We start from the raw sequence: 27,460 nt of genomic DNA on the forward strand, positions 1-27,460 counted from the left end.
AATCGGGGTTACCTCCTTTGGCGTGATCAGTCCTGTGAAGTGAACGCAGTGTTGGAATTTGGAAAATTTTGGAAAGTTTTATGCTTCAGTGTTTGATTGAAGGTAGTCTCAGATTCAGACATTAGAAGTCATTGGGCATTTTCCTGGATCATCGGCTGTGACAATGTGACCAATGTGATATTGTACTCTAAGAATCTTAGTTACGTAAGGGTTTCGGACAGTTCTTTATTGATGGTGAACAGCTGGTCTCCTAAAATAACGTTTTCTGATCATTTCCAGGTCTGGGACGTCTTGCTTCCTGTTCTATAGAACAATCCTGATTCTTTTGTACGAAGGCTTGTAACTTTTCCGTTTGTGGTCAGTATGTTCAAATGAGTTCAGAATCCATTGCCCAAGTAGATGGGCTCTACAGATGCTAAAGCCCCTACAGTCTACTATGTAGTAAAGCAAATATCCGGATGTGCAGAAAAAAATAGTGCTTTATGTTATTTGCGTTTTATTCCAGATGGACAAGCAAATTTATTAACATTTTAATTTCTAGAGTTGCTGTTTACATTTCCATTTCGCAGATGTGTTCATCATGTGCCTTGGGGGGGGAAAAAAAACTCTATGTAAAGAACAATTCTATCGTGTCGGACCATTTGTGTCAATTTGGATTGCCTTTTGAAAAGTTCTTCCTTGACCTTCATTTAAACAGATTGCAGTTTATTGTAAGTCAGTGCAAAGGACACCTTCACTCTTGGGTGTTAGACAGACGTGGGACCTGAAACATGGGCAACATGGGGGAAAAGAAGAGCTCAGCAAAGATAAGAAAACTTGCGATGCGAGACCTTGCTAAAAAGCTGTCAAGGCATTTGATGGCATGTAATCTCAACCACAAGGCTGACACCAGTGTGACGCAGAGGAGCTCTCACTAAGCAGGTGTTCTGTTATCAGATTCAAAAGGGCAACAAAATAATCTAAAAGAAAAATGAGCTCAACTGTAGCCCCTCCCAAAATCTACTCCCCCCCCCCCCCCCCCCCCCCGGCTTATGAATAAGCCAAAGCTACCTTCAGAAGAATTATAATTAATTTTCAGTTTTAGTTATAATACAAAACCACAGGGCATAACTGTAAAGTCAAGGGCAGAAATTCGGTGGCTCTTGTCTTTTATCTGCTGTTTGTCATTGTCACACAGAAGGCTGATTTCCTGCCAGAGGAGTTTTTGTCCTTCAGTGGTATGCTATGTGTTGCACGTGACGTTGCTTTCTCATTAACTATTTGAGTGACTCCTCAGTGTGATATAAGTGGCGCATGTGAGGACTGATGCACTGAGGCCGTTGTGGAATTTTGTTTTGCGTTCACGATGAGTTGTTATACCAGCAGCTGTTGTGCACTTTTGGGATCGAGACAAACGGAGAAAAAGACCTGCTTCTGTTTTCAGAATTGCTGTGTGCGCGATACCTCAGTAATTCAGGTCTCTAGCAGATGGTTGATGATCTTCTGCTGCAGAGATTGGAGAGCTTGGTGAGTCACTCTGCCGGCATCCTACTCTGGGTCCTTCCTTCCTTGTTCAGAGGGATGCAGAAATAGATGACCGTGGTTGTATTTTGTGTCATTGATGCAAGCATCTCCTGTAAACTGTACCGGAGGCCTTTGAGGCAGGTTGTTGCTTTCATTCTGACATGCTTTTATCTCTGTCAAACTGGAGATCTGAGAATTCGAGAAAAACTGAAGAAATACTGCAAAATGGAGGAAAAGACTCAATATCCCAAATGAATGTTCGGTTAAGCGAGGGGTGATACCGCACGCTGCTCTGGTCTGAGATGGTGGGTAGATATAAGTTGTTCTCAACATCTGAATGTTTTTATAACTTTGTAAAGCTGGGCTTTGGGAACTTAAGCTGATAGCTTAGGCAAATGTGCTCTCAGCTCATATGGAAAATGTCGACTTGAACTTAAGTGAGTTTTTGTTTATTTTGTATTTGGGTGTTTTCTTAACTCTTTCTCAGCTTGTCAGCAGAATAGAAATCAAAACGTAGCACGACGTAGGCCCAGAAGAGTGGGTCAGAAATAAAGGTAGTGTAGTAAATCTGAGAGCCAGACAACTTGTTAACCAGCTTGTTTACATGGTTGATCTAGCCAGTAGGCCTACACCAGTGTTATGCAGAAGATGAACCAAAGAAGACAAAGTGAAAGGGAGAAAAGGACAGTTAACAAAAGCCCTGTTGTGTTAAGTCGTTGTGCTCACTGCAGAACAGGTTTTGCCACCAAATGCTGTTAATGGGACAGATATTCCTTTTGCAACCCTGCACCCACTTGTGGCTCGCTGCTCCAGTCCTGGATACCACGATGTCTGCAAGCCAGACCCCCGCCCTTCGTAATCTGGTCGAGCTGGTCAGGAGCTGCACCGGCCCAGCTCCACACTTCTCGGAAGTGGGTGATTCAGCTGTTGGCGATTTTAAGAGACCTGGAAGACGTGCTGGAGTTCGGGCTTCCAGAGACCGGAGCCGTGCATTTTGGAGCTAAACGGAAGGGGGCCGGGCTCTGGAGGAAAGGAGACGATGGGGAGTGGGAGATCTGTAGAGAGAGGAAAAGAGCAGCCTGGTACAGCACATGGAAATGAGCAGATGAGCAGACTGTGAGAGGGGAAAATAGAGAACCCAGAAGTGGAAAGAAGAGGAGGGTAGGGTTACGGTTATTCCAGAAAGCCGGGATCGTTTACCTTGATAAATGCGGTTTCATGTAATAATCCAGTGTTCCGCCGCACAGCTGAGGAAGTCTCGGGAGAACCCCGAACTGGGCGCGGGAGGTGGTGGCAGTGCTGTTCGTTGTCTTTCCTTGGGAAATGAAGGTCCAGACAGCACTGGAAGTGGTACAGTATCTGTATTGGAAGATGTGGGGAAGGAGGGCAGAGGAGGCTCCTGCCCTCCCACAAGTGGACTTGGGGCTGTTGGATGGCACGGAAACGCAGGGGTAGCCCTGTTCCCAGGACGGGGGGCCGCGGCACTCCTTCCGGCGTAGCACCTGCGTGCCTTCGAGAGGCGGAAGAATGAAAACCAAGGCAGCCTTATCGGTGGGACACAAGCGCCCCGGCCCTGTCAGTGCGGAAGATGAGTGCCGGGCTCATGTGTTCTGATTTCAGCGTGTTGTCGGGGGTAGTGGGCAGGTGTGAGGGGCGGGTGGGGGCCGCGTGCAGCGGGATGAGCCCCCCGCCAGTCGTGCAGCAGCAGCACGTTTTGATTTTTTTTTGTTTCGATCTCCGGCTCGGTCCCGTGCCCCACATGTCTGTAGCCCTTCAAGTAAACCAGCTTGCTTGCTGGCGGTGCGGAGCCAGGGCAGGGCCGCCGTCTTGCGGCAGCGGGTCCGGCCCGATTCGAAGGCGCCGCCCCCGCCTTGCCGTGCGATTCCCTGACCCCGTGGGCTAGCGGAATTCGTGCTCCGCCCTTTCTCTGTCCCTCACAAAGGGCGCCATTGTGATCTGTAAATGGCGTAGTGTGTCGCTGGTGAGACAGCGAGGTGTTTTGTAGGCTTAATTACGGCGTCTCCGCCAAGAATTTATCTGCCACGGCGATAAATGGAGATGTTTGACTTCAGAGCTCTTTTGTGCAAGGCTAAATTCTCCAGCGATCAGTCTGTTCTGTCTATGGCTCATGTTTTTGCTGATTGGGGGAGAAAATAATCAGTGTGCTAAATTACCTCAAGTTGCATTTTTCCTTTTTGTTTAGATGTCTATTTTTTTGAGGGAGGAATAATGAGGGCAAAGCTGGTTACAAAGTGTAATGATTGAAGGTGGAGAGAAAAGGATTTTGTCATTGTAAGAGCTCATTTTTATCAGCAGTGCTGTGACTAACTTAAGGATGTTGTACAAGGAGGGAAATTCCAGCATGAAAAGGTTTTCTGAGTTCAGTCAGTTATTATATCTATGAATTGTTTTGAAAATTTGAACTGGCTGTAGTTTCTGGCTAAAAATTATCATTTTGTGCGGTCTTAACGAAGCCGATAAAATACAAACCTTGAATGGCTGTTTATGATATTATGAAATATCTATTTATGAAACAGACCAGGTCATTAATCACTGGTTATCTTGTGTATGTGGTCATAGGACTAATAAAACAAAAACATTATGAAAGTTTGATGAGTTTGATGAATAATAATTTTGAATAAGGTACCGAAATCCAAAGAGAACACTTGTTGCTGTGATTCCAGACTTGCAATCAGTCAGATTTTATATATTTATAAAATGTAATCTGCAGCAGAGTTTCAGATGTGTTCAAATCCTTTTTTTGAACAAAGAATTAACTGCAGTCCAGTTAGAAAAAGCTTAGTCACCCATGGTTTTTAACCTGATTTGTGACAGGGCAGACCACTGTATGCTGAGTGTAGAGTACAGAAAGACATGTATAAGATTACAAAAATGTAAAAAAGTAATGTGTTCAGTGATTGCAGAGGAGTGGTGATCTGAGAGTCTGACTTTAATTTTTGTCAGGGTACAAGCAGCACTGTCAAGACCCTTACGTAAAATCTTACTCTTTCATGATGATGGCGAAGAGTCTGACTTGGTGCATTGCAGTTTTACACTGTCACAGACAGGATAAGTTTTGAAAATCGAATTCCCATGTTGAGCTATTGCTGGTTTTGAAGTGATCTTCCTTGTGCAGAAGTGATAGAGATGGAATTTTGGTCTTAGACGTATTCTTTCTGTCTCACTTTTTTGTTTTGTTTTTTAGTGGCACCAGTTTAGTGAAGTTAATGGTTGAAAATGGAATAATTGAAAATTTTACTTTGACAACTCATGTGGTGCTGTTCTGGTGTTGATGTCATCTTCTCCGCTGTCTAACTTAAAAAAAAAAGTTTCAGATATTCAAAAATATTTCTTTTTTCCCCTTGCAGATTAACTACTGAATCCTGATCGGGATTTGCGGTTCTTCAATGAGGAACTACAGGCTCATCTTTTGCCACAACCTGAAGCAGCCATAGATGACCAAGGATTGCCTTTTCCCTGAGAGCGATCGGAGCAGGAGATAAGCTGTACTTTTGGGTGTCTGTGTGCTCAAAGGTTAGTTCCTCAGTGCAACTGTGATGGATAATCGGTTTCTCTTGCAACAAAGAATAAAGTCAGTTTATATATGATTAGTTAGGATAAACACAAGTCATGCATTCAGTGGTCAAACTATTGAGAACTCTCCACTAAATACCCTGACCGGGCATCTACAAGCACAAACAATTTGGGGAGGATGTCGCAAAATGCAGCCCTGTCCCGTTAAGGGGTCATCTTCAGTTGAGGTCGTGCTGAGGGCAATAGTGTGGTGCGTGACCTTGACCTACACCTTGCAAGTGGAAATTATGTAATCCATCTTCAGTTTGTTTGCGTTTTGTCTTTCCGTGTAACGTGCACGAAATCTCTCTGCTGTACACAATGAGGGTTTATAATTCTTTGGCCCTGTGACATAAACTGTGGATAGGGATCAGACTTTTAAAATAAACCAGATCCAAAGGAAACGGCTCGTGGTGTAGGCTGACCATTTTACAACTGGCGTGTCTGTTTAAAACTCACCCAGGTTTATTGTACACGGAGCTTGAGACATTAGTCCCTTGTATAAGGTGACACTGCAGTGACAGGCAGCACGAGAGCTGAGGCGATACTATGTAAGATCCTGTCACTGATAGGTGTCGGATATTTGTACATGCTGCTTTCGCAAGCTCACAGGGTTACATGACACTTGCGCACATCCTGGGGTGGGTTTGCGCCGATTGTGCTTACATGTGCTCTTCATCTTCCTGTGGCCAGTGGTCATGTGGGCTAAGCACCCGGTGGTGCAAGAGCTGACCTCAGCGATTGGACCTGTCTCCCTCTTTCTGTCTCTCAGACAGAAGGAACCAGGCTGGCTGTGGAAGCTATGAGGAAGAGCCTCTCTCCTTCCCTCAGCGACTCCCTCAGCACCACTAGGGTTTTTGGGATTCCCCTCGAGGAGGTGCAGCAGAGCGGACAGCCCGGGCAAGAGGTCCCCCTGCTGGTCAAACATATTGTGGAGTACATCGAAGAGCACGGTGAGTGCCCCAGACGTATCCCTTCGCTGCTCGGGCAGGGGGAGCAGAGGTGCCCCAAGCCTTTCCATTGCATGGTGGTTTGGTGTGCTCCAGGTGTCAGACGCTTGTGATGTTGAACTGCTAAGCGTTTTGAGTTGACTTTCACTCCACACACGTGACGGATGTGCAAGTTAACTAGCTTGGAATACCCAAGGACTGGCACTTGGTTGTGTAAAGAGATGGACTCTTAAAAAAAAAAAAAAAAAAAAAAAAGACTATACAGGGCTTTCATATAGCACGTTACAGGACAGTACTCCCTGTACACAGCAGTCTGCAGCACTGACAAGCGTCTGAACATACATCATGGAGGATCATCATGTGTGCCTATAATATTCCATGTCATATCGAAGAACCATTTAGTTCGATTAATGCGGTTTTGTAAATGTACTGTATGAAAATACTGGCAGTAGCATTGGATTTCCCTATCAAACCCACCTTTGTATTCAGATTATGTATCTTATGTGATTTGTGACTGGACAGCCCTAGGAGGCCTGAAATGAATGTGATCTCAGTATTAAAGAGTGAGACTTGGGGAGGTGCGGTCTTTCCAGTGAAGTGTGATGAGTTGATGGGGTGGTGGCCAATGGGAGTTTAAGAACATAACGGTAGAAGAGGTTGCAAAAGAGAGGAGGCCATGCAGCCCATCCAGCCTGTTTGGTGGTGGTTTATTGGTTAACTCATTCAGCAGTTTCTTGGAAGAAACCAGGGTTTTGGCTTGAAATGCGTGGCTGAGTTGCTTGTTCCATAGTCGCACATCTCTGTGGTTAAGGATAAGCTCCCTGTTCTTTGTTGTAGAGTACAGGTGCAGTGAAGACTGAAGACACGAGGCAGTTCTCTGTCATGGCTGCCCTGTGCAGTCGCATGGCTTCCTGGGATCTCTCTTGTTTTTAACTTTTCTGACAGGCGCTGGGTTTTTATTGCAGCGCCTGCTCGAGAAGTTCCTCTGAGGGAATAGTGCTGGTACTTTCAGTCCTGCTCCTCATCATGGGAAAGGCCAGTGTGCTCTGCAGTTCAGGTGAAAAGGTCATGGTCTCTTTCTGAAAATAAAAAAAAAAGCACACAATGCCTTGGCAGAGTTTTAGAAAGAAAATGTTTGCTGAGAAGCTGAACTCTTACTACCCTGGGATTAAGAACAACTTGTTTTTCTGACTGAAATGAGTTTTTGCCAACTTTGTGCAGTTTTACAACAGAAACAGTCCATGTGAAACATAAAACATGGTGTCTGCTGTTTGTTTTTTGCCAGGGTTAGACACCCATTATTCAGTTCACTCTGACAGCACTAAGCGATATTCACCGCACCTTGGTGCATCTAAAGATGGTCACAGTTTTTTGTGGCTGTGTTCCATTCTAATTTGTTGATGAAGGGACACACACTGTGTGTCTGGAGTACATGGCCGACCTGGACAGATAAAGTAGTTGATCATTTTTTTTCCCCCACTAGTGAAATAAACATGCAGTTCTAGCAGAAAGTTGCTCTAACAGCGGTATGCAGAACATGCATTCTACACATACCACAGGAATAGGCAAAGCAATAGAAAACGACATAAATAAGTTTTCTATTGCTTTGCCTATTCCTGTGGCATGTGTAGAGTTGACATTGGCTCATGGCAATTTTTTTGTGCAGTTGGTTTAGAAAGGGTATTTTTGCATTAACAGAGGAGGATTAAGGTTGCCAGCTGCATCCTGGTCTAAGGCAGGCATAGGGACCATAATGAATAATTAAAGGGTTAACTGTGTAACGATCAACTCATTTACTTTTCCCTTCTGCTGAGTGCAGCAGGGGTTTTGTAATTAAGTAACTGTGTAAATGGCCTGCGTTTCACCTTGGTGATCCTAGGCTCTTGGAAAGTAGTGGAGATAAAGTAGGACTGTTTAGCCCTGTATAATTGTTTTGGTATATTTGGAATGTAGACGCTGTACTTGATAATAGGTAAGTCTGCATAGCAACACTGATTAATCTTTGACTAGATTGTCCATCCTGGTTCTGGTGTGATGTTACATGTAGAAAAGTCCTCAGTCAGATTTGTATATAAGGTACGCAGTATTGAGAGAAAGCAACTAGGACAATTGCTTAGATGCATATTCTGGTACTGCAGTTCTCATGCAGTAATTGTCTTAATTTATGAATTAATAACCTTTGACTGTATTTCATATTATTCTGTGTACAATTAAGTACTCCTGCTTGCGTTCAGAGAGTTTTGTTTCCTTACACGGGTAAGCACTGAAGTGCACAGTACATTGTTTTAGCTAGTGCTTGTGTATTTTATAATTGTCATTACTGCAGGCGTTGCAGAAGATAAGAAGTGGATGCTGGCTTGAAGCCACGGCCACTAATTCCTCTTTGCGATTTCCTGCGAACCCTGTGCGCCGGCCTGTAACGCTCTTAATGAGCTCACTGTGTTTACGAACCATTCCAAGATCCTTGCTTTGTTATTAACTCGGCCCTAATGGCATGTGACTTTTAAGTCAGAGTGATTTGCGTGGAAAATGAAGCTGGGCAGAAAATCCCGAAGTGGGCATGTTATGCAACAGGATTCTTTTGTTTTCCACCCTCTCCGCTGTGTTGGGGATAATTGAGCCCTCGGGTGTTTCAAAGCCCGCTCCGAAAGGTATCCGGCCAGTGAAAAGACTTTAATCTGTCTGTTTGCTTTTGAACGAATGCCATAGCTCTGATTTCATCGTGGCGGTCTCGGCCGAGAGTGGCAGAGTGGAAGTTGCGCCATGCCGTTCTTCCCAGAACAGACAGGGCGGACATAGCAATAAGTAAACATGGAAGGACCGGAGCTAGGAAAAGAGCAGGACAAAGATTTTCATTTACGGCAGCTTTTTGCTTTATTTGTTGTTGTTGTTGTTGTTGTTGTTTTGTAATCTCATTTAGGACTTCCACCTTGTTCACTGTTAACAGTCTGGGAGAGCCAGTTCTTTAAGATGCATCTTTGCAAGTCTTTAGGAAAAACTGGAACAGTGTGGAAGTACCTGTGCCTGTAGGACTTAGCTGAACCCTGAGTCGATGCAATGATCTGTGTATTTTTCTGAATATTGCCAGCTTTCTCTTTAGGCACAGTGAGAAACTTCTTTGACTAGAGTACCGAAACCCAGAGGTCCTGTTTTTCTGTAACACTGTTTCCTCATAATGTGGTATTGTATTCCTCATAAAGGGTAATGTGGTGTTCCCTACCCTGCTTTTACCCTTTACTCTTTCTGGTCCTTTATTGATCTCTGTCCCCTCTGCCTGTCCCACTTCTGCTCCCTCCCCTGTCACTTCCCTCTGGCAAATACTGGTCCTTCTGTCTCTATCCGCCTCACTCCGTAATGCTCCCTTTGCCCGTAGGGGGTCTGGACCTGGAGGGGCTGTTCCTGGTCAATGGCAGTGCAGAGCGTGTGGACTGGTTGCGGCAGCGGTACGACAATGGGGAGGAAGTGGACCTGGAGAAGGAGGCAGACCTGGCCTCGGCTGTCAGCCTGCTCCGACTCTTCCTGCAGGAGCTCCCCGAGCCCGTTATCCCTGCCAGCCTGCAGGCTCACATCCTGCAGCTCTACCAAGGTACCGACCTGGTCATTCACAGGAGGAGGAGTTTGATGCAGTGAAAGGTGTCTTTGTGAAAGAGAGACCGCATCTTGGTCCAAAATCCAGGCCAAATGGTGAGACCTTGAGCCAAGGTCTCACCATTCCCATAGTAGCAGCGCCTACTATGCATTCCCATAGTAGCAGCGCCTCTGGCTAGTATGATCAAAGCAACATTTTTTCACTTCACAGTCACAGCTCTATCATTACATCACCAAAGTTAAAGTTAGAAATCCCTTGTCCACCTTCGCGTTTGTTTCTCTTCTCTTAGACTGCAACACGGAGGAGGAGCTGGCCAGAAACATGAAGTACTTCCTGCAGCAGCTCCCTCAGGTCAACTACTGCCTGCTGCGCTTCCTGTGTCGCTTCCTGTCCAACGTGGCGTCTCTCCAGGAGGAGAGCTGGAGCACTGGCGCTCTGGCTGCAGTGTTCGGGCCCGACATCTTCCAGTAAGACCTGAAACTTGCCTCATGTTTCCACTCAAGTCACTGGCCAAGTGGTAGAACAGCGAGCAGTTTTGTGTGTGGGATACTAGCCTTGGGCTGCTTAACAAAACTGAATAAAAACTTATTCGAATTTGGTGATGATGCAGAGAACAGGGAAGTGTAAGTGGTTTCCTCACATTTGTAGACTTTGTTGAAACATTCCCAAATAATTCAAATACTAGTATCATGTGTATTGAGCTTCTATGTTTGCAGGATGGTCAGTGAATAAAATCCAGATTGGAGGCCTAAACGTGGCTTGTTCTTCAAAGAGGTCCAGGGTGGATCTTTGAGCAGAACTGGTTAAGCTCATGGTTTCATTGCATGGAGACCCCCATTGAAGCAATGAATCCTGATCGGGATACCTAATTAAATCGGAGAAAGATGTGATTCTGGGATCTCGGGGATAGTCTCTGAGCTGCCCAAGGGAGGCCTGGATCCCAGAGTGAACCCAGAGCCACTGAAGTTTCACCAGCCCCAGCAGCTTGAGTCTTTGAGGCAAAATAGAAATAGCTGTCTGACCTCCTTTTAGCTGTTACCTTTAAGACTGAAGGGACAGTGCCAATCGGACAGAGCACAGGTCCTGAAAAACACTACAAAAGGCAAAGTGAATCTTCACTGAAAGACTGGAGTCCAGATTTAAATCAAAACTTGCTACCCCACGCCTCTTGAAGCAGGGTTTCTGCTTTGCCCAAGCTCCTGACAGCTGCACAGTGGAAATCAGGCATGAGGCGTTTGCTTTGCGAACTTGAGGTTGGTGGATGGGGTGAAGATAGGATGTGATCCAGAGAGGGGGGGGCTCATGTGCCCCTTGTGTCTTTCAGCATTGACACGGATGTGGAGGTTCTGAAAGAGCAGGAGCCGGTGAGCCGCATCCTGGCTGACCTGCTGGAGAACCAGGAGGAGTTCTTCGATTCCGAAGAGGAGGATTTCTCCACCACTAATGACTACAGCTCCCTCAACGAGCAAGTAAGGACCTTCTCTCTGGTGCACTCTCACGTGCTCTGTCCTCGTGACCTCATGGGTGGTGTGCAGACTTGTAATCATGTATTTCTTCCTGCCTGCTGCCACTCTGATGATTATCTGCAGTCAGATGTGGGGGTCAGGTGTTCTGTGCGCTTGGCTGCTGGTGACTGGTAAAATCAGTTTTAGTTCGTCAGACTAAGATGATGGGTGATGGAGGTAAGTTGAGTTCTCCTCAGACGCTGTGTCAGTGAGTCTTTGTGTGGCACTTGACTGCAAAATGCAGAGATAATCCCTCTGAGAAAACAACTTGCATTTTTTCTTCATCCTTTTTTTCAGTTGTTTTATCAAAGCATCAGATGTGCGTTTTTAATTTCTGGTTGAATTGCATTACCCTACACCTGGCTTTTCAGACAAAAACTGAAATACAAAACAGCTTTGTATCAGTATTGTAGTTTACATATTTTGAGTTTGTTGTACTCTCTTTAGTCCTCGCAAATGGTAACTTCTTGAGTGGTGGCTGTGGATGTCTGTAAAAGCGTCTTATTTTTTAGATTGGCATGAATTATCACCATCTTCCTTTTTGTGGTGACACACAGGCAAAAGAAAGCCAGTCTTTATTTATGATGTTCTTAGAAGCCCTATTTAGGATTGTGGCTGTGTTAAGGTTCACTTGCAGCTGTACAACAGAGGTTTGCTGCTTCAGAAAGTTATTTTGTAATATCCTCCTGGACCTTAAAACACAACTGTAAGCTATAGAAACCACGCATTTTAAATTTTCTTTTTTTTTTGGGAGACCTAAATAGTGTTTCAAATCTTTGAACTACAACTATTTAACACTAAATTTAGACTTAGTGTCTTAAGTCACTTAGTTATGTTTCCATTGGGTTCCCATTGAGTATTGGGTTGAATAGGTGTAAGTATTTGAAAATAAAATTATTAAAAACTTGCCCTCAAAACGTCAAGTGGGTTTTATATAAGCACGAAGATTGTTTTGAACAGTGGAAAATCTGTGATCTGTCTGATGCTGTGATGTTTTGCTCTGGAAACAGTTGTATTTGTGTTGTGGTCTAAATATTTCACTAAACTATTTTTGGTATAATGTTCCAACCAAACGCTTCCAAGGATCGTGGTAAATGTTTCTAATTCAGTGTGCTCAACCTCAGAAAGGTTCATGGTGAGGTCTATTTAAGAAACTGTTAGCTAGCTTCTTCTATAATTTCCTCGTCAGTCAGAAGGTAAATTGATTAGCGCAGGTGATTTCAGTTGTTCAAAATTGATTAAAATGTGTCTCAGAATATATGTAAGACCAGAGTTATTGGGGACCTAGGTGGTCTCGCAAATCTTGGCTGATAAATAAATTTCAGTCAAAATGATTAATGGCAGCTTTCAGTCTGTCTCTTGTACAAGACTGGTAATACTTGTCTGCAATGGTCTGTAAGCGTTTGGTGATGTGTTAAATTGGTATCGGCCTTCTACAGAGGTTTAACAAAACTGTCCACTTCCATCAGCCAGCAGGAGATAGTGTTTATGAAAATCTAGAGGAATACTAGTGTTGCAGTATCCAAGAACAGTTCCTTGCTAAAAACACTTAAGTATTTTTTTCCCCCAAAACACCTGTTCCAAGTTCAGCATGAGATCGACAAGAAAGGTCTAAATCTAAAATGTCATCCAGCTGTTTCTGAAAAGGTGCTTAAACTTTTGGGCTTCAGTCACCATAATGGGAAGACTGCCCAATAATAATGTTCCAGATGCACACTACTCTTCAAGTAAAGAACTGAACAACCTGCTTTGGTAAAGATAACTTAGTGACGCAAGTCAACATGTAAAAGAGAGTTTGTTGTCCAAACTGGAGGAAAAACAAACTTGCAGCCCAGCATGAGTGCGTCTGTGAAAGCTGCTCGCTGTGGGTTTTAACACAACAGCAGTATGCCTTGAAAACACTTTTTCCCAGTGGTTAATAATATTAAACTACAAATTGTACACCGAATGGTTCTTGGTCTGCTTAGCAGATTATCCGCACAGAATGAAATCCTTGGCTTTGCATGTTTAGTGACTTGCAGAGTTTGGCACGGTTGTGTATCAAGACAGATTATAGACTTGGCAGCTTTTGTTTCTTCTTGTCCCAATTAAAAGTATTCTGGGTTTTTTTTTCCAAGATTAAAGGAGTGCATTGTTCCACAAATGATGATATATGACATGCTGCTAATTGATAGATGATAGATGATAATAGGAATATACTGACTTTAAATAACAAAGCTATTTCCCTTTCCCATCTAGACATGTTTAAAGCCTTTTCAGGTGTTGTCCTTGAACCTGTCCTCAAAGAAAATATTAAGAGTGTGGTTTGCAAAATGGGAGCATAAAAGTTTAATGTGTTGTTATTGTCGAGATTAAATTCTTTTTCTTCATAAGTGTTGCACAAAATGATCTTCGGGGGGAGGCCAAACTTGATTAGTATTTCTTTCAGTAGGTAAAAGACTTGTTGAAATAGTTTCTCAGAAACTGTTTTTCCAGTGCCAGCGCTCATGCTTTATCACCATCGTGATCATCACGACTTCCAGAGAGTCTGTACTATCAGTTGTTTTCAGATGTCACAGCAGATAAGCAGTGGATTCCTCCGTAATCCTCTCTTGAGACATATTTCAGTTTCAAACCCTGCATTTCTTCTACAGGGAACAGATCATTAACTATAAATGCCTTTCATGTGATGTTTTTTTTTTGCATTGTGACTACATGATTTAGCATTTCACTCAGGAATGCCCCCTGTGCAAAAATTAACTGCCAGCTTGCATAACAGCATGATATAACATTGTATCAGAGACCTGCAAGAGTAATTCCAATAATGCCTGTTCATTTTCCTCACTGACCTGTTACATATTCTACCGCAACACAAGGATTTAGTTTTGAGTCAGTCCAGTCCGTCCATATCTATGGATGGAAAAGGTTAGTTTCAGCAGAGCAGAGAGACCATGCCTGATCATGTGTAAAAACAAATCCTAATCATCTAACAGCGTTCCCAGATCCGCGTAGCTAATAATGGAACGAAAGGAAAACCATGACCTTTCTTTTCTGACATTTTCTCTTCCCATGTTTTTGGTTCTCCCTCTGCAGCCCCCCCCACCTCTCTTGAGTGTCTTTGTTTTCCCCGACTAGATCTCCCTGTACTTTTCCTTAGCTGTCTCACTCCATTTGGTGTTTTCTGAATCTCTCCCCTCTTCCACTGTCTCATCCCATCCTGCCTCCTTCTTGGCCTTGTTTCTGATCGCCTGCTAACAGACACCTCTGGAGCCATCCGAACTTTAATCCAGCAAGCCTAATGGTGGATGTCCGCATTTCTCTCGGAATTAGGCATGGAAAACAGAAGATGCAGACCTGAGTAAAGATTCTGACCACCACCTAATTACTGTTGTGTTACCCACTTTACCAGTTTTATAACCTTGCTCAGCTCTTGCTCGATTGCTGTCTTCCATCGGGCCTCTCTGATCGCCTGCTCCAATTGTGTGTGCACATGTTTAACAAACAGGGCCTCACTTTTAGAAAGAAAGGCTCTGTTCCCTTGGAGGAGACTGTCATCCTGGGGACTTTTCTTGGGGAAAATGCCCCAGGATCCTAACATACAGAGGGGCGATTGTCAACGTCTGAGACCTTCTGAGAACGTACTGTTCTGTAATTAAACCGTTCCACAAAAAGGCCAAAGGGATGTTCTGCACAGTAGTGTAATCCAGCGGGCATATGAGTGTTCCCTGATGTTTGTTTGGTACTTCATATGTTAGAATTGCCAACTTATTATTTTTTATTTTGGAGGGTTTTTACCTACCCAGTTTCTGAGCTGCCCACCTTCGAGCCACTTGTCTTACAACACATCACATGTGAACGCAGACCTGTTCTGGAGGCTCCATCCGATGGGAGGAGAGTTGCGTCCCCCATCCAGGGCACTGTGTGTTCGCAAGAGCCTAGGAAGCTGCAAAGGTTGTTGTTTGTCCACAGCCTAGGAAGTCCTGGCTGACTGTTTCCATCTTCAGCCATCCTGCCTATGGAAGCCCAGTCACGGTCAGCTAGTGACATGACACAAGCTCAAACCTGCAACACCTGAAAGAGATCTCTGCCCATCATTGGCTGAGCGCATCTTTGGAATAAGAGACCCGGCACTGTTTTGTTAGATTTCAACATCAATTTTTTTTTTATCCAATAGTACTACATTCATTGCGATTCTTAATTTTATGTACCGTCGGGGAAACCCCTGTAAATTCAACTTTCCCTGTAAATCTGAAGGTTTGTTATGATACTGAAAGGGAAGACACTGCCTGCTTTGTTCTCTCCAGCTAGAAGGTAATGTAAATACTGTGACGTACCACACTCCCTGATGGAGCACCAGAGTTTCTGCGTGACTGTTTTTGTCTCTTTGCAGAAACAGTCGGTCTGGAGGAGGATTCCTTTTAATTGAATTGTGATTTTTGAGTGCAGACCTCGCAATAGAGGATTGTCTAAAGCTGGGCGTTTGCACGGCTGGCTCGTCTTAGTATTGTGTGGGTGGCTTTAATTTGCTAATTGGGAAGACTGTTTTAACCTTTGGCACCCAACTGTTTTTACAGAGATAGGCCTAGCAAAGCAGGCAGGGCACTGCCTGTACAAGGTTAGCATGCGGACTCTTAACCTTCCGAGCTGGTGCACCCGGCTGCTGCTGATCGTTGCGACAGCCCACGCTTCAGAAACCTTGTCATATTGTGGAACGTTACCCCTTGACAGCCGCGCCTTTCCTCTTGGAGCTCATACCCCCAGGCACAATGTGCCAGTGGTTAAACTTGCCCAGCTGTCTTTCCCAACTTACCTTCTGTGCAAAGAAAATGCATTTAAAAAAGAAACCTGTATTGTTCATTTTTTGTTTTGGGAATGTTCCCACCTTGAATTTCGTTCTCGGGCACAGATAAGCACAGCTGAAGGCTTATTTTGTTTTTGCTGTGTAATAGTGTAATCGATAAGACTTGGTGCCAGGAATCTGCAGTAGATGTGGTCTTTGTTTTGCCTGCCTTTCGAGCTATCTTATGAATAGGTGGAGTGTTTGCAGTAGCTCTCTGTATAACAGTTAAATGGATTTTCTAGCTGAAGTGAGTATAATGGGGTCCTTTAGGTATTAATATACCTTGTGTCATTGGCATGTTTATCCCGGAAGAGACTGGAAGAAAACCTTGTGTACTCATTGTGTTCATTTAACCTATGGGAAGTGTCCTTCTTGTGTTTGCCCAGCTGTCAGCTGTTCCCCGTGCAGTGCATGGGCGGTGAAGAGATAAGAGAAGATTTTATTGTCCCTTGAGGGAATTTTTTTATGGATGCCCAGCACTCCTGTGCGTTTAAATATAATGCAAAAAAAGAAGAAAAGAAAAACGTTGCACACTATTCTGTTACAAAAAATAAGAAAAACATTGCACATCACTATTGCACTATGTACAGTATAACACTTAACAACATGTAACATTTATAACACATCACAAAATGTATTGCATTTAAGTGGGTTGTTAGAGTCAAAACTGAGTTTATCCTTGACATTTGTGTTGACAGCTTTAATGGATAGTGGAACAAAGGAAGGTTTGTATCTGTTTGACTTGCATTTGGGAACCCTAAAACGTTTGCCAGAAGGAAGAAGTTGATATTCAGAGTTGGGGATGCGGGACGGATCTGATATCATTTTTCATTATTTCAGATAAGCCACTGAAACAACGCCAAAATCTGTAGCTGATTGATTCCACTAGCCATGGGAATCTTTTTGACTATTACTCAGCATTACGAGCCATATTAATCTGCGTGCACGACGAGGTGAGGGTTCTTTAAACCAGTCATATGATACTAAAGCAGTATCCATTAACACTTGCATCCACGTCGGCTTAAATCTCCATGCTGATGCTGAAATGGGAGGCATGGGCAGGTTTCCAAGAAAATTGGACAGGAAGGCTGATCGATAGCTCCGAGAGTCCATTGAGCTGAACATTGTTACCATGGTGTTAAATCTGAGCTGGTGTTTTGCAGGGTTGTGTGTCAGTGCTTGGATTAAGTAAGTGGAGAAAAAAATATGTTTGAACTTTAAAGGGGATGGTTAAATAAATTGGATCTAGCCAGAATGACCCGTTCGTTTTAGTACTGATTTGCAGATGTTGTTTGTTCCTCGTTCCTACGTGTGATGTCTGCTGTACTATATCCTATATGCTCAGGCAACCATATGTGTAATCTTTGGCAGCTTTTATTGAACCGCAGCAGGTCCCTCACCTCTGTGTTGAGTTTCTATAACACTGCCTGCAAAGCACACGTGGGTTGCTGGAGCAGGGTGAGCCGTGCCTGTTTAAAAATGCTGCCGATTGCAAAGGGCGTCAGATTATTTTGACTAGCCAGTATATCTCAGTACTTTCTTGAGCAAAAATCGCAGTACATAGCATGTCGGATGATTCCACTGTTAGAGGCATGCTCATTTTAATGTGGCGGGACTCTGCATACATCACCTGGTCCCAGAAAGCTAGGGTTTTCTTTTGGTCTTTGTGCCAGCTGAGAGTCGGGGATTTGGAGGGGCAGCATTTCACAGGGTCATCCCAGACACGCAGATCAGCTGTTTAACATGCCTGTCCTGTCGTGCAGATTACAGAGCTGCTGGACGATGAGAAGCTGGAGCAGTGCGAGGAGTTGCCCCGTGACAGTGAGGACAGTCCGGAAGATGAGCAGCCAAAAGAACCTCCTGGGCTTACCCAGGTCACCCCCTCCTCCAGGTAAGGGCTTTGGGACTGACCCCTCCGTGCTCACCACTCCCCACGCCTCCGCTGTTCAGTCTTTGGAAGGACTGAAGCCCAAAGACAGAGCTACCTTGAGCTGCGTGTCACATTTTTGAAATAATAGGAGGACATCTAGAAACTCGTTTTGTAAATGCTGTGTAAAGGGATCGAAAGGGAACACCGTGTGTGAGTAAAAGTTTTACAACTGTAGTCTTTTTATCTGCTTTATCGTCTTGTAGAAAAGGCGTGTTGTTTGTCAGAGGAGAACACTGCAGGCACCCCGTGGTTTTTAAGATGTTGCGCTCGAAGTCATGCTGCCCAGTTTGTGAATGAAGCTGAGATTCTTCCCACAGTGGAAGGTATCGGCTAAGGTCGGTTTCAGACAACCCTAAACCTTTATGCAGCCAGTCTGCAGACACCAATAGGCAGCAGGGCAGGGCTTAGATGGGCTGACCTGAGACACCAGGTTTGAGATAGGTACTGAAACAGGAACAGTCCTTGGACTGTTTTGATTGTTCTTAAGCTTGATGGAAAGGGTAACTGAAGGGTAAGTTTTGTGAAAGTTTCCATTATGCTAGAATAGTTCAGGTGGGCTTTGTTTTTAAATATCAAAGCACATGGAAATGTGAGAAACATGTGAAAGAGAGCCGTAGTCATGTCTGAATGCCAGCTAACCCCATCAGAAATTAGACATTTTATTTTTTCATTTCCTTGCTCAATATTTTATATGTGATATTCCAAAAGATTTACAGCAGTAAATATAAAACTCTTTTCTCCACACACTTAATTTTGTTACTGAGCCTATCTTGAAGTTCATTATTTTAAAATTGAAAGTTTACCTACCTTGAAGATCGTGAGTTTGGAACAGGAGCACGCATGTGCCCATATCAGGATTTCTGTTGTAGAATTGAGCCCGTTTGTAAGAATACAGCTGTCTGTTGGGGGCTGAAGACTGTGCCAGTTGCCGTTCTTTGGTCCAGTGACTCTGTGGTTTAATGTGATTAAATATAGTCGTCCTTAATCCGCAAAAACAGACAGACGTGTGCGCCAAGGTATTACAGACAGATCTGTAGTGATATGGTTGGCAGGCACTGATGGGTCCCTATATGGTCTGCAATATGAGATGTTTAATTCAAATAAAGCCCTGTAGAAATGCATTTCCTGACATTCTGCAATCTGTGGACTGAATGACTGCATTACCCTCTGTGGTGGTGTGGTGGCCAGCCACTGCAGGGAGGCAGAATCTAGCAGGGGTAATTTCTGTTATCTCGGCTCCTTGAATGGGAGACCTTCTTCCCGAGCGGTGGAGGAGGACAGACGTTCTGTCGATCTGGAGCAAGTTCGGGTTTCTGACCTCCGAAGAAGCTTAAACTGCCAGCTGTGGCTGGATTAAGGGCAAGACTGTCACGCGTGGCTCATGGAGTTCATTGGTGACTCATTTAATTGATGTTGACGGGAAGAGAAAAGGCAACAACATGACCGGTGTTTGCAGCTCAAGGAAGGGCAGTGCTCTGCAGGTCCCAGTCAACACTGTGAGCACTAGAAATTGGTCAAGAAAGACACATGCTTCTTGATACTGGGAAGAAGAACCAGTCTGGATGTGTAATAGTAGAAAGAAATAAGAGAATAACCTTTTTGTTATAGTTGAATTCTTTTAAGGAAATCTATGTAAAGGTGATTTGTGAAATCAAAGGTTTTGGTGATTTTTTTTTTCTTTTGTGGGATTTCATGGGATGTGCATCAGTGCTAATTAAATGATCGGACAGTAGGATACGAGAATTCCCCCAAATCAGCAGTTTATTTTATTAATGTCGCAAATGCATGGTTTGTGTGGCCATACTTTGCCACATTCTGTCCCAGTGCTGTCATAAATAGCATTCAAATCCCTGCATATTGAAGTAAATCACAGCAAAAAGGCTTCTGTATTGAAGCTCCGGCCCGGACAGCTGCTAGGCACCTTCTGAGATTCGGAGCGGCCAGTGGAATACTAAAGAGGCAAAATCTGCATTTAATCACGGAGAAAAAAGCCAGAGTATTTAAAGACCTTGTTTGTGTCATGGCCTGGGCTCCCATTAAAAGTGATCCCTTTTGCCCCAGTGTGCTGGGAAATCTGAAATATACCCTCTTGCTAAAATGCTAAATATAAATAAGCCTTGTTGTGTACCCCACTCCCACCCCTTCAGCATGCCACGGGCAGTATTTTCTGTGATGGCAAGACGACGGGTTTCTGGAGCGCTTTGTGGTTTGTTGGCTGGAACACAGAAATGCAGGAGCGGCTGTCCGTGTCGGGACCACTGCCCAGGAAGCTAATGGCTTGCTGTCCAAATGAAAGTGTATGCTCTCGTCTGCTCCCCGGCCCCTGGAGAAGGCAATGTGGCTTGCAACCCAAGACAGAAAGGCCTCTGATGCAGCCCCCTTGATATAGAATCTGATTCTCTTGAGTGCCAGGCATATCTGCCCCAGAGGTTACTGTGAGTCACAGGAAGGATATTTATCAAATGCATTTAACCGTGTTGATGAGTTGGTGTTATTTATGACGACGGCTGGACCTCCGTGTTTCAGGAAAGTTCTCCCTGTCGTTTCGACAGGTAGCAGAACCTTCATGCTGCCTGGGGTTTTGTACTGCTCTATTCAGTGTAGGTCAGAAGCATAGCTGGGCAGTAGGGTTGTCCAGACTGTGACCTACCCTGTACATGCTTGAGTATCAATGTTTTTCTGTAGTGTCATTACCTCACGACACCATCCCTGTCCTTGTACCTCAGTCAGATATAATGACTCTCATTGTTGTATTATGTAAAATCCTGCATGGAGAAACCTCTGATCTAATTAAGAGCTGGCAAGCTTTAAAATTCTGTACAGCAGAGTGTTAAGCCTAACCGAGAGCAGGACAAGCTGAAAACCAGAAAAGGTCTGGAACCCAAAATCGAGAGTTTGGGAATTCATTCTTTAGCCCAAACCCACACGTTATTTCCAGTGTTCACTGTGGTTTCTGCTCTTGTACAACTTGTACTGTTGTTAGGGTTAAGGATAGACTTTAGCGTACTGTTAATGGGCATTGCCATTTGAGATGAATAAAACTGCGTGGGCAGTGGTGTGTTCACAGATGAGCTGAGTTGTTTGAACAGTTCCCTCTGCAGTCATGGGCCAAGCAGCAGGAAAACAGGATCTGCTGTGAGATGAGGTATTCAGTGGGATTGTTGATGTTCTGCGCAGGGAACAAAGACTTAGTTTCTTACAATAAAGAAGGCAGTGTAGATTCGGCGAAAAGCTGCTGACATGCCGAACGTATTTTATGATTTCGGAATGTGTTGGTGACACACAATGTGCTTCTTGGCATAAACATTTGCAGCGTTCTGCAGCTAGTGGAAATTTCTTTGTTGGGTTGGTAGAGACAGACCAGGGACTCTCTTCAGCAGTGATACTCCGTTTCCTCACATGTGGAGTAGGAATAAAAAGTAACAATATTCCTCTGGTAGTTCAAAGCCACAGTGAAAGGCATGTAAGTCTGTTACTGGTGGCTGAGGTCCAAGGGCAGAATGCATTATAAGTTCTGAGCTGCAGTTGTGTACTTTCCCAAAGAAGTGCCAGAGCCCAGCCTACAGATACCAGAAGAAAAGCTCACAGTAGGAAAAAAGCTCTGTGTGGAAAGAAAAAAAAACAGAATCTGTGTTTCGAAGGGCTCCCCCAGAACTAATCCAGCAGAATTCCCCCCCAGTGCTAACGTCAAAGTAAAACCAGACAGGTGGTTTCTGATCTCATCTTTGTATGCACAGAGGGGTAGATTTCTCTTTTCTGATTTTTAATGTTTTGACTGCTTTTTCGACTAAGAATTCCCAAAATGGGGAGGGTGTCTGTGAAACAAGAGGAATTATATTGTAAATAGTCTCATTTCTTATCTTCTGAGCTTGATAGAAGAGAATGTTTCTTCAAGGGCGTTGCAGGGGAGCAAATAGATATTGGCGCTGGGTTGCTCGGAGCACCACAGAACTCCCCGTCAGCTATTAAAAGACTTGTTTATTTATAATGCGTTTGCAAGCTCAACACATGTAAACGCTCGTGCGAAGGCAGGCTCTGACCTTCCCGAAGGCTTGCTCACGGAGTCCGGCGTTCTGAATCGTGTACGCGTTTCAGCACAGGCCCCGAAATAACTCGCCGTCTTCTGATTCTGCGCCTCTCCGGCCCGGCGGGGAGCCCGGTGCCCGCGCGGGTCATGTGAAGGCAGCTGGGAGGGGGGTGTCGGCGGGGCTTCCTGAGCTCCTTGTTCCGGGGGGGCAGCGGGAAGGGTGGGGGGTGGTTTCAGCGAGGTCTTCTTTTTCTGAGCTGCAGCCGATTGGCTGGCGAGGCTGGGCAGGCTGCTCGGCTGCGGCGCTCAGCTGTGTATTTGAGCTGAGCTCCGGATTGTCGACTGCGGCACTTTTCTCAGCAGGGCTGACCTACTCGCAGCCAGGCAGGCAGCAGAAAGAATCTGCAGCATGAACCCCAGCGGTCTGTGTTCACAGTTTAACATATTGATGCAGACCTTGTCACCTCAGAGCGCCCAGTCCGGATAATACGACGCACCCTCCCCCCCCCACCCAGTACACCCCAAAACAAAAGAAAAAATGGCCTGCGAAATTCTACTTCACAGGTAAATGTGACCGAGGAGAAGGGAGAAGGGGGGTGGCGGGCATGGTGTTTAATGGGATGCATGTCGACAAGACCTGTTTTCGTCGCGGTGTGATGTAGTCCTGTTTAGATGTCTTTGGTATCGATTATGAGCCACTTTTAACTCTCTGCACCCGATAGAATTCGGAGATAACTGCTTCTCAATTTTCGTGCTGAGATATTAGTTAAGGGACCTAGTGATGGGAACGCAGCATGTGTGTTCTCCATAACATTGCGTGCTGTCAGCAGTAATCTTCACAGGTTGTCGCAGTGGGTCGGATGTAGTTCCCGTGTGTGAATAACTATTAACAATCAAAGGTAAATCTGTTTTATTCCTGGGTCGAAGTGGAGAATGATGACATTGCTCCCTGTCCCTCGTTGTGGCACAGCTCTCTTTATCGAGATGCATTCTTGCACAGAGACGTGGCGCGTGATTACAGCACAGCTGCATCTCAGATTAGTGGTTCTTGTGCTAAATTGTCATTTTAAATCCATGTTGTGCTCTGACAGGCTTTAATCGCATGCAGCAGTTCGTCATCGTGGTCTGTCTCTAATGAGCCTCCATCATTACAACGAATAATGCAAGCCTTTACAGGCACTAACTCCTTCAAATAGATAAGTGAGAGCCGTAGTTGTAATCCAGTTAATCTAGTTGGGAATGCTTAGAAATAGATCTTGATGCTTATGCTTCTTTGGGGGGGAAAAATGCTGTTCTTTAGGAATGTTAAAATGTTAGTTTTTTCATTTAAGTTTTTCAGCTTGTATTCTGCAAAACTGCAGAGGATTTGTATGTAGATTATTAATCGGTGTGATTGTAGCAAATAAACTTAGGCTAGAACGTCATTTAAAATGCGTTACAAGACGTGATCAAGATGTGACACATAGCCTTACGGTTTAGCAATTGGCATTGCAGATTTAGGATTCTTAAATATTTACTGTATCTACGTGTCTGAGGAAATCCCAAGACAGCTTAACAATTTAATCAATTTCCCTTCGGGATCAATAAAGTCTTATCTATCTATCTTAACAATAAGGTGAATAGTGACTTGCCACTCCTCATCTGCCACCCCACTCCTCATCTGCCACCCCACTTGGAGACTGTCAAACAGGCAAGGGAGGGAGAGAGAGGAGAGTAACTGTGTTAATGACTGCCATTACCTCTGTTCTTTCCTGCCTTGAGGAGCTCTCATGCACCGTAGTTGAACTTGGAAGCAAAACTGGGAGTCGAATTTCCTGAATGTGGGGAAAAGCTCAACGGCTGGATTTCTTTAGAGATTGATTTCACGAGAAAATATTGCATTGAGAGCGCATCCTTTTGTCAGCACGGTTTAACTTAATGGCTTTCTTTCGTGTACAAAAACCCAGGCTAAAGTTTCTAACAATGTTTTGCTTAAAATTGAAATGTCAGCAGAGCAGTTAGTGGGATTGTTGTTTTCGGTTATACTGTATTTACTTGGCCAGCAAGAGCCTTGTGTAAAATTACAAATGCCAACAACTGAGCATAGAAGCCTTTGTACGGGACTGTTTACTCCGTAAAAACTGTTTCCATAAATGTGCTTTGCAAGTGTAACTTTCACAGTCTAGACCAGGGGTCTCAAAATATGGACCATCCTGAAAAGTGAAAGTATGGTCAATAAGATGCAGCTGCTCACAGATTCAGGGCTTCCTGTGTTGTGGTCTGTAACTTGCCGATATTGCACTCTTCCTTGGATTTACCTGTAAGATCTCAATTGCTCAAGCCTTGGAGCAAAAAACAGCTAATTGAACAAACAGTTCATTTGGATGAGAAGGAAAGAAGGAAACAAAACTGTTTTTTTTTTTTCCCTTGTGTTCCAAGATGGCTGCAAACTGTGTTTACTGTATTTTTCCAGAATCCGTAATGCATTGCGGGGGCCAGGGACATATCAAGTGTGCTTGCCGATAAGTATTAGTCATCCCGCCAGGAATGGCTTTCAGAAGTCTGCTAGACTTTAGAAGTTAAGGGAGCGGGAAGGGCCTCCTACCTGACTTCTGTTTGTGCAGTCCCTCAGAGGAGGGTTTGTGTGCCCGTGTATTAGATTTCATTAGGCATGTGTCCTGGTTACTGCGTGGGAATGTCTAGCACTGAGGGTGTTATGTTTTGTGTCACATATTTGGGTATTTATGTTGCTTTTAGATGTGTCTGTAAAGAGCTCTGATAGAATGTCCTGTCCCCCGGGCCCACCTTATCAGGAACCACTGTTCATGTGTTTTTTCTCAGTGGCCTTGGGGAAGAGGAGTCGGTTCTTTCTGGGCAGCAGGCAGTGTGATCACTGTGGTGGCTGAAATGGAGGGGGGGGGAATTCAAGAGACTTTCTGAAGCAGCTCTGCTTGTAGTGATTAACTTGACTCTTTTCACCTTTTGAGGTTATTAAATTTCAGGCTTATTCTGTAAGCCCTAAGACTCAGAATCTACTGTCCAGGACCTAGACCTAACTTGGATGAACACTATTGCGTATGTGACTTGCAGTAATTTATTACCTATATAATTTTACAGGTGTAATGGAATAAAACAGTATTAGTCACTAATGTGATTTCCACATAACACCTTTTAATTCCTTCTTTAAAGTTTAAGTGTGGGAGGACATCACACTTGTGCTATTTTTGTGTTGGTGATACCTTGTATAAATAGTTCAGAGGTTAGGAGCCACACTGTAATGCTGTGTGCCTTTCTCCTTACGTCAATGGCTTTCCGAATGGTCTTCCATAGTGTCCTGAACTTTAGACCCTTTGCAGACATTTTAAACATGCAAGGGAAGCGACTGCAGTCTGAACAGAACGGAGTCTGTCTTTTGCCTTTGTTTCCTGTTTAAAAACTGTGTATTGCAGTGCGGGGTCACTGTGACTACTTTCAGAGCATCCTGTTCCGTCTGTGGTCTGTATTGGGAAAAAAAAGGTTGCTGTATGATTTTGGTGAAAATAGCTCTGAGGTGGCGTCTAAATGCATACATGGTTTTCAGCTCTTGTGTGCCTGCATGCACTCACTTGGTGTACTGCTGTGTAAAACCTTTTGGATCTTCGAGCCCATGAGTAGCCTGCTCTGGTGCACCCTTCTCCCTCAGTGCCCACAGATTTTATCTGTATCTGTAAAAGTAGTGTAATCAGCTGGAAATGTTGATGCACCCTCATACCACACGGCAGCGAGGTTTTGAATCCAACTCTGCCTGGCTGCCCTTTACCCTGTCTGTTCCTTAAGGAGAGATTCCCGAAATGCTCCACTTGGGAGAGGAGGAAGTTTGAACCCTCCCCTCCTTCCCATTTTATTGGGAGATCTGCATGGTGGGAGAAGGGAGAACTGTTACCTCTCATTGCCATTGTCCTGATGTGATTATTGTAAGAGCTACAGAAGACTTTCGGTTTAGCAGAAGGGGGTGATGGGGTAGATAGTGTGGGGGTTGGGGGAGTGCTCCCTTCAAACCCACACCTGGTCTGTCTGGCACCTCTGGGCAAACGAAGGGCTCCGATTAGCTGTAATTAGTGCGGCCAAGTTTTCATTAAGCGCCGTGAAAGTGCTGAACACTACAAAGGAGGGCTCTTAGCCTCACTGATGGAGCCAGCCAGGCTGGACGCTACACTTCATGTCTTGCACAACAGGCTTGTAGTTAATTAGGGTGAATCAGAACCATGCATCTTGAGGTTTCTGTGCTTTGCTGCCCGCAGTGAGGAAGCCAAACTGAGCAGCTCTGATGCGTTCTTATGAGAAGCATAGAGCCCGTTTTGGTTATTGCGTAACAGGTTGGAAATTCTGCCAGTCTCATGTATCTTTTCTTCTCCTTTTTTTTTTCCAGCTCTCACATCTCTCCCATCAGCATTTTGCCAGCCTCTGCAGAGTAAGTAAAAAAATCACCACTTTAATTATTTGAGGGCATACAAAAAAAAAAGCAGTTTAACTCCCAGACATACAAATAGCACCATCACCTGAAGTGCTGCCCCAGTTCTTCCCGTGTCTCTGACGGTGGTGCTGCTCCAGGAGACCGTCTTGTCTTGTCTCGGCTCGGATACACTAGATAGAGACTGGGGTTGCAGGCGCAAGTGAGGGCACCTTATCGGACAGGGGATCCAAGATGGAGCAATTCTTGGGACTGGAAAAGAAATTAATCAGAATGCTGGCGTGGACTAACAAGGGGGAGCAGCTCTTACAGTAGGATTGCTTTGCAACCGTTGTCCATCTTGTTTGTCTGCACAAACGTAGATGTTAAAATCTAATTGCAGCAATGCTGTGCATGCTTCAGAAAACATTACACATGTATATTTACACACACACACACACCGTTCACATCTGCCTGTGTGTTTTCAAATTTTACTGGAGAGGATGTTCATTAAATTTCAGGGGACTTTACGTTCTTGTTTTTCAAATTTCCACTTTTGAAATAGTAATTTTAAAAGATTTTAAAGGCTTATAAAATACTAATACTAATACTTATTTTTCTTAGTAAAGAAAACCAGTCCTGAATTACGGAGATTAATTTTGTGTTTCTGAAGCAAGAGGCTTTGATGTCTGTGTTCAGAAGCATCAGACGGCATCATTGAAAGAACAGGCATTTTAAAAGAAAGCTTCAGCCACCCATTTTCCAGACCTATGTTTTAATCTTCACCTCGTATCTAACATTTAGTAAAATTTCCTTTCTGGGGAAGACAGTTCAGATATTTATCACTTTATCTTCCCACTCTGTAGTTCTCAGTGTTCTGACAGCTGAGCTGCTGGAAAACAGGCACTTTGAGACTTCGAAGTCAGTTTTATCTTGATATTGCTCGTGATTACAGTGAGCAGAGCTTGGCGACCATGTGTCTGCACCAGAACTGAGAATTTGTTTTGACTTTGACCTTGAGGAAGCTTGAAGTCTATCTGGAAGCAGATTGTTTTTAGCACCTGCTTGTTCCTAGCAACGCGTGTGTGAATTTTTCTGAAGCCCTCTGTGCACGCCATGTGCAGGGGACCGGAGAACCACCAGCAGACTGTTGATC

The 27,460-nt window shown here is 44.4% G+C and overlaps 1 protein-coding gene and 1 long non-coding RNA gene across 12 annotated transcripts in view; one reads left to right on the forward strand and one right to left on the reverse strand.

The window, feature by feature from the left end:
- fam13b (family with sequence similarity 13 member B) overlaps positions 1-27,460 on the forward strand; it is a 62,428-nt gene that overhangs the window by 14,396 nt on the left and 20,572 nt on the right. For 9 of the 10 annotated variants that reach the window (XM_015349775.2, XM_015349776.2, XM_069195291.1 and 6 more), the window contains 7 exons: positions 4,872-5,037; positions 5,849-6,029; positions 9,400-9,612; positions 9,905-10,082; positions 10,940-11,084; positions 17,703-17,830; positions 26,284-26,325. In XM_015349775.2, coding sequence (XP_015205261.1) covers positions 5,879-6,029; positions 9,400-9,612; positions 9,905-10,082; positions 10,940-11,084; positions 17,703-17,830; positions 26,284-26,325 — 857 coding nt within the window. In that variant the 5' untranslated portion in view covers positions 4,872-5,037; positions 5,849-5,878. Of the gene's footprint in view, positions 1-1,131; positions 1,507-4,871; positions 5,038-5,848; positions 6,030-9,399; positions 9,613-9,904; positions 10,083-10,939; positions 11,085-17,702; positions 17,831-26,283; positions 26,326-27,460 lie in introns of those variants that run through there. The other variant, XM_015349777.2, reaches the window with a different exon arrangement.
- On the reverse strand, positions 6,719-18,857 carry LOC107077695 (uncharacterized). Of its 2 annotated transcripts, XR_011190916.1 has the most exons (4): positions 18,677-18,857; positions 14,899-15,170; positions 13,949-14,009; positions 6,719-7,105 (listed from the first exon to the last, which is right to left on the reverse strand). It is a non-coding gene; the product is annotated as an uncharacterized lncRNA (long non-coding RNA). The 2 variants fall into 2 exon arrangements; XR_001478690.2 differs by lacking the exon at positions 13,949-14,009.

The sequence above is a fragment of the Lepisosteus oculatus genome, chromosome 11, assembly GCF_040954835.1.
Source record: "Lepisosteus oculatus isolate fLepOcu1 chromosome 11, fLepOcu1.hap2, whole genome shotgun sequence".
Classification (NCBI taxonomy): domain Eukaryota; kingdom Metazoa; phylum Chordata; class Actinopteri; order Semionotiformes; family Lepisosteidae; genus Lepisosteus; species Lepisosteus oculatus.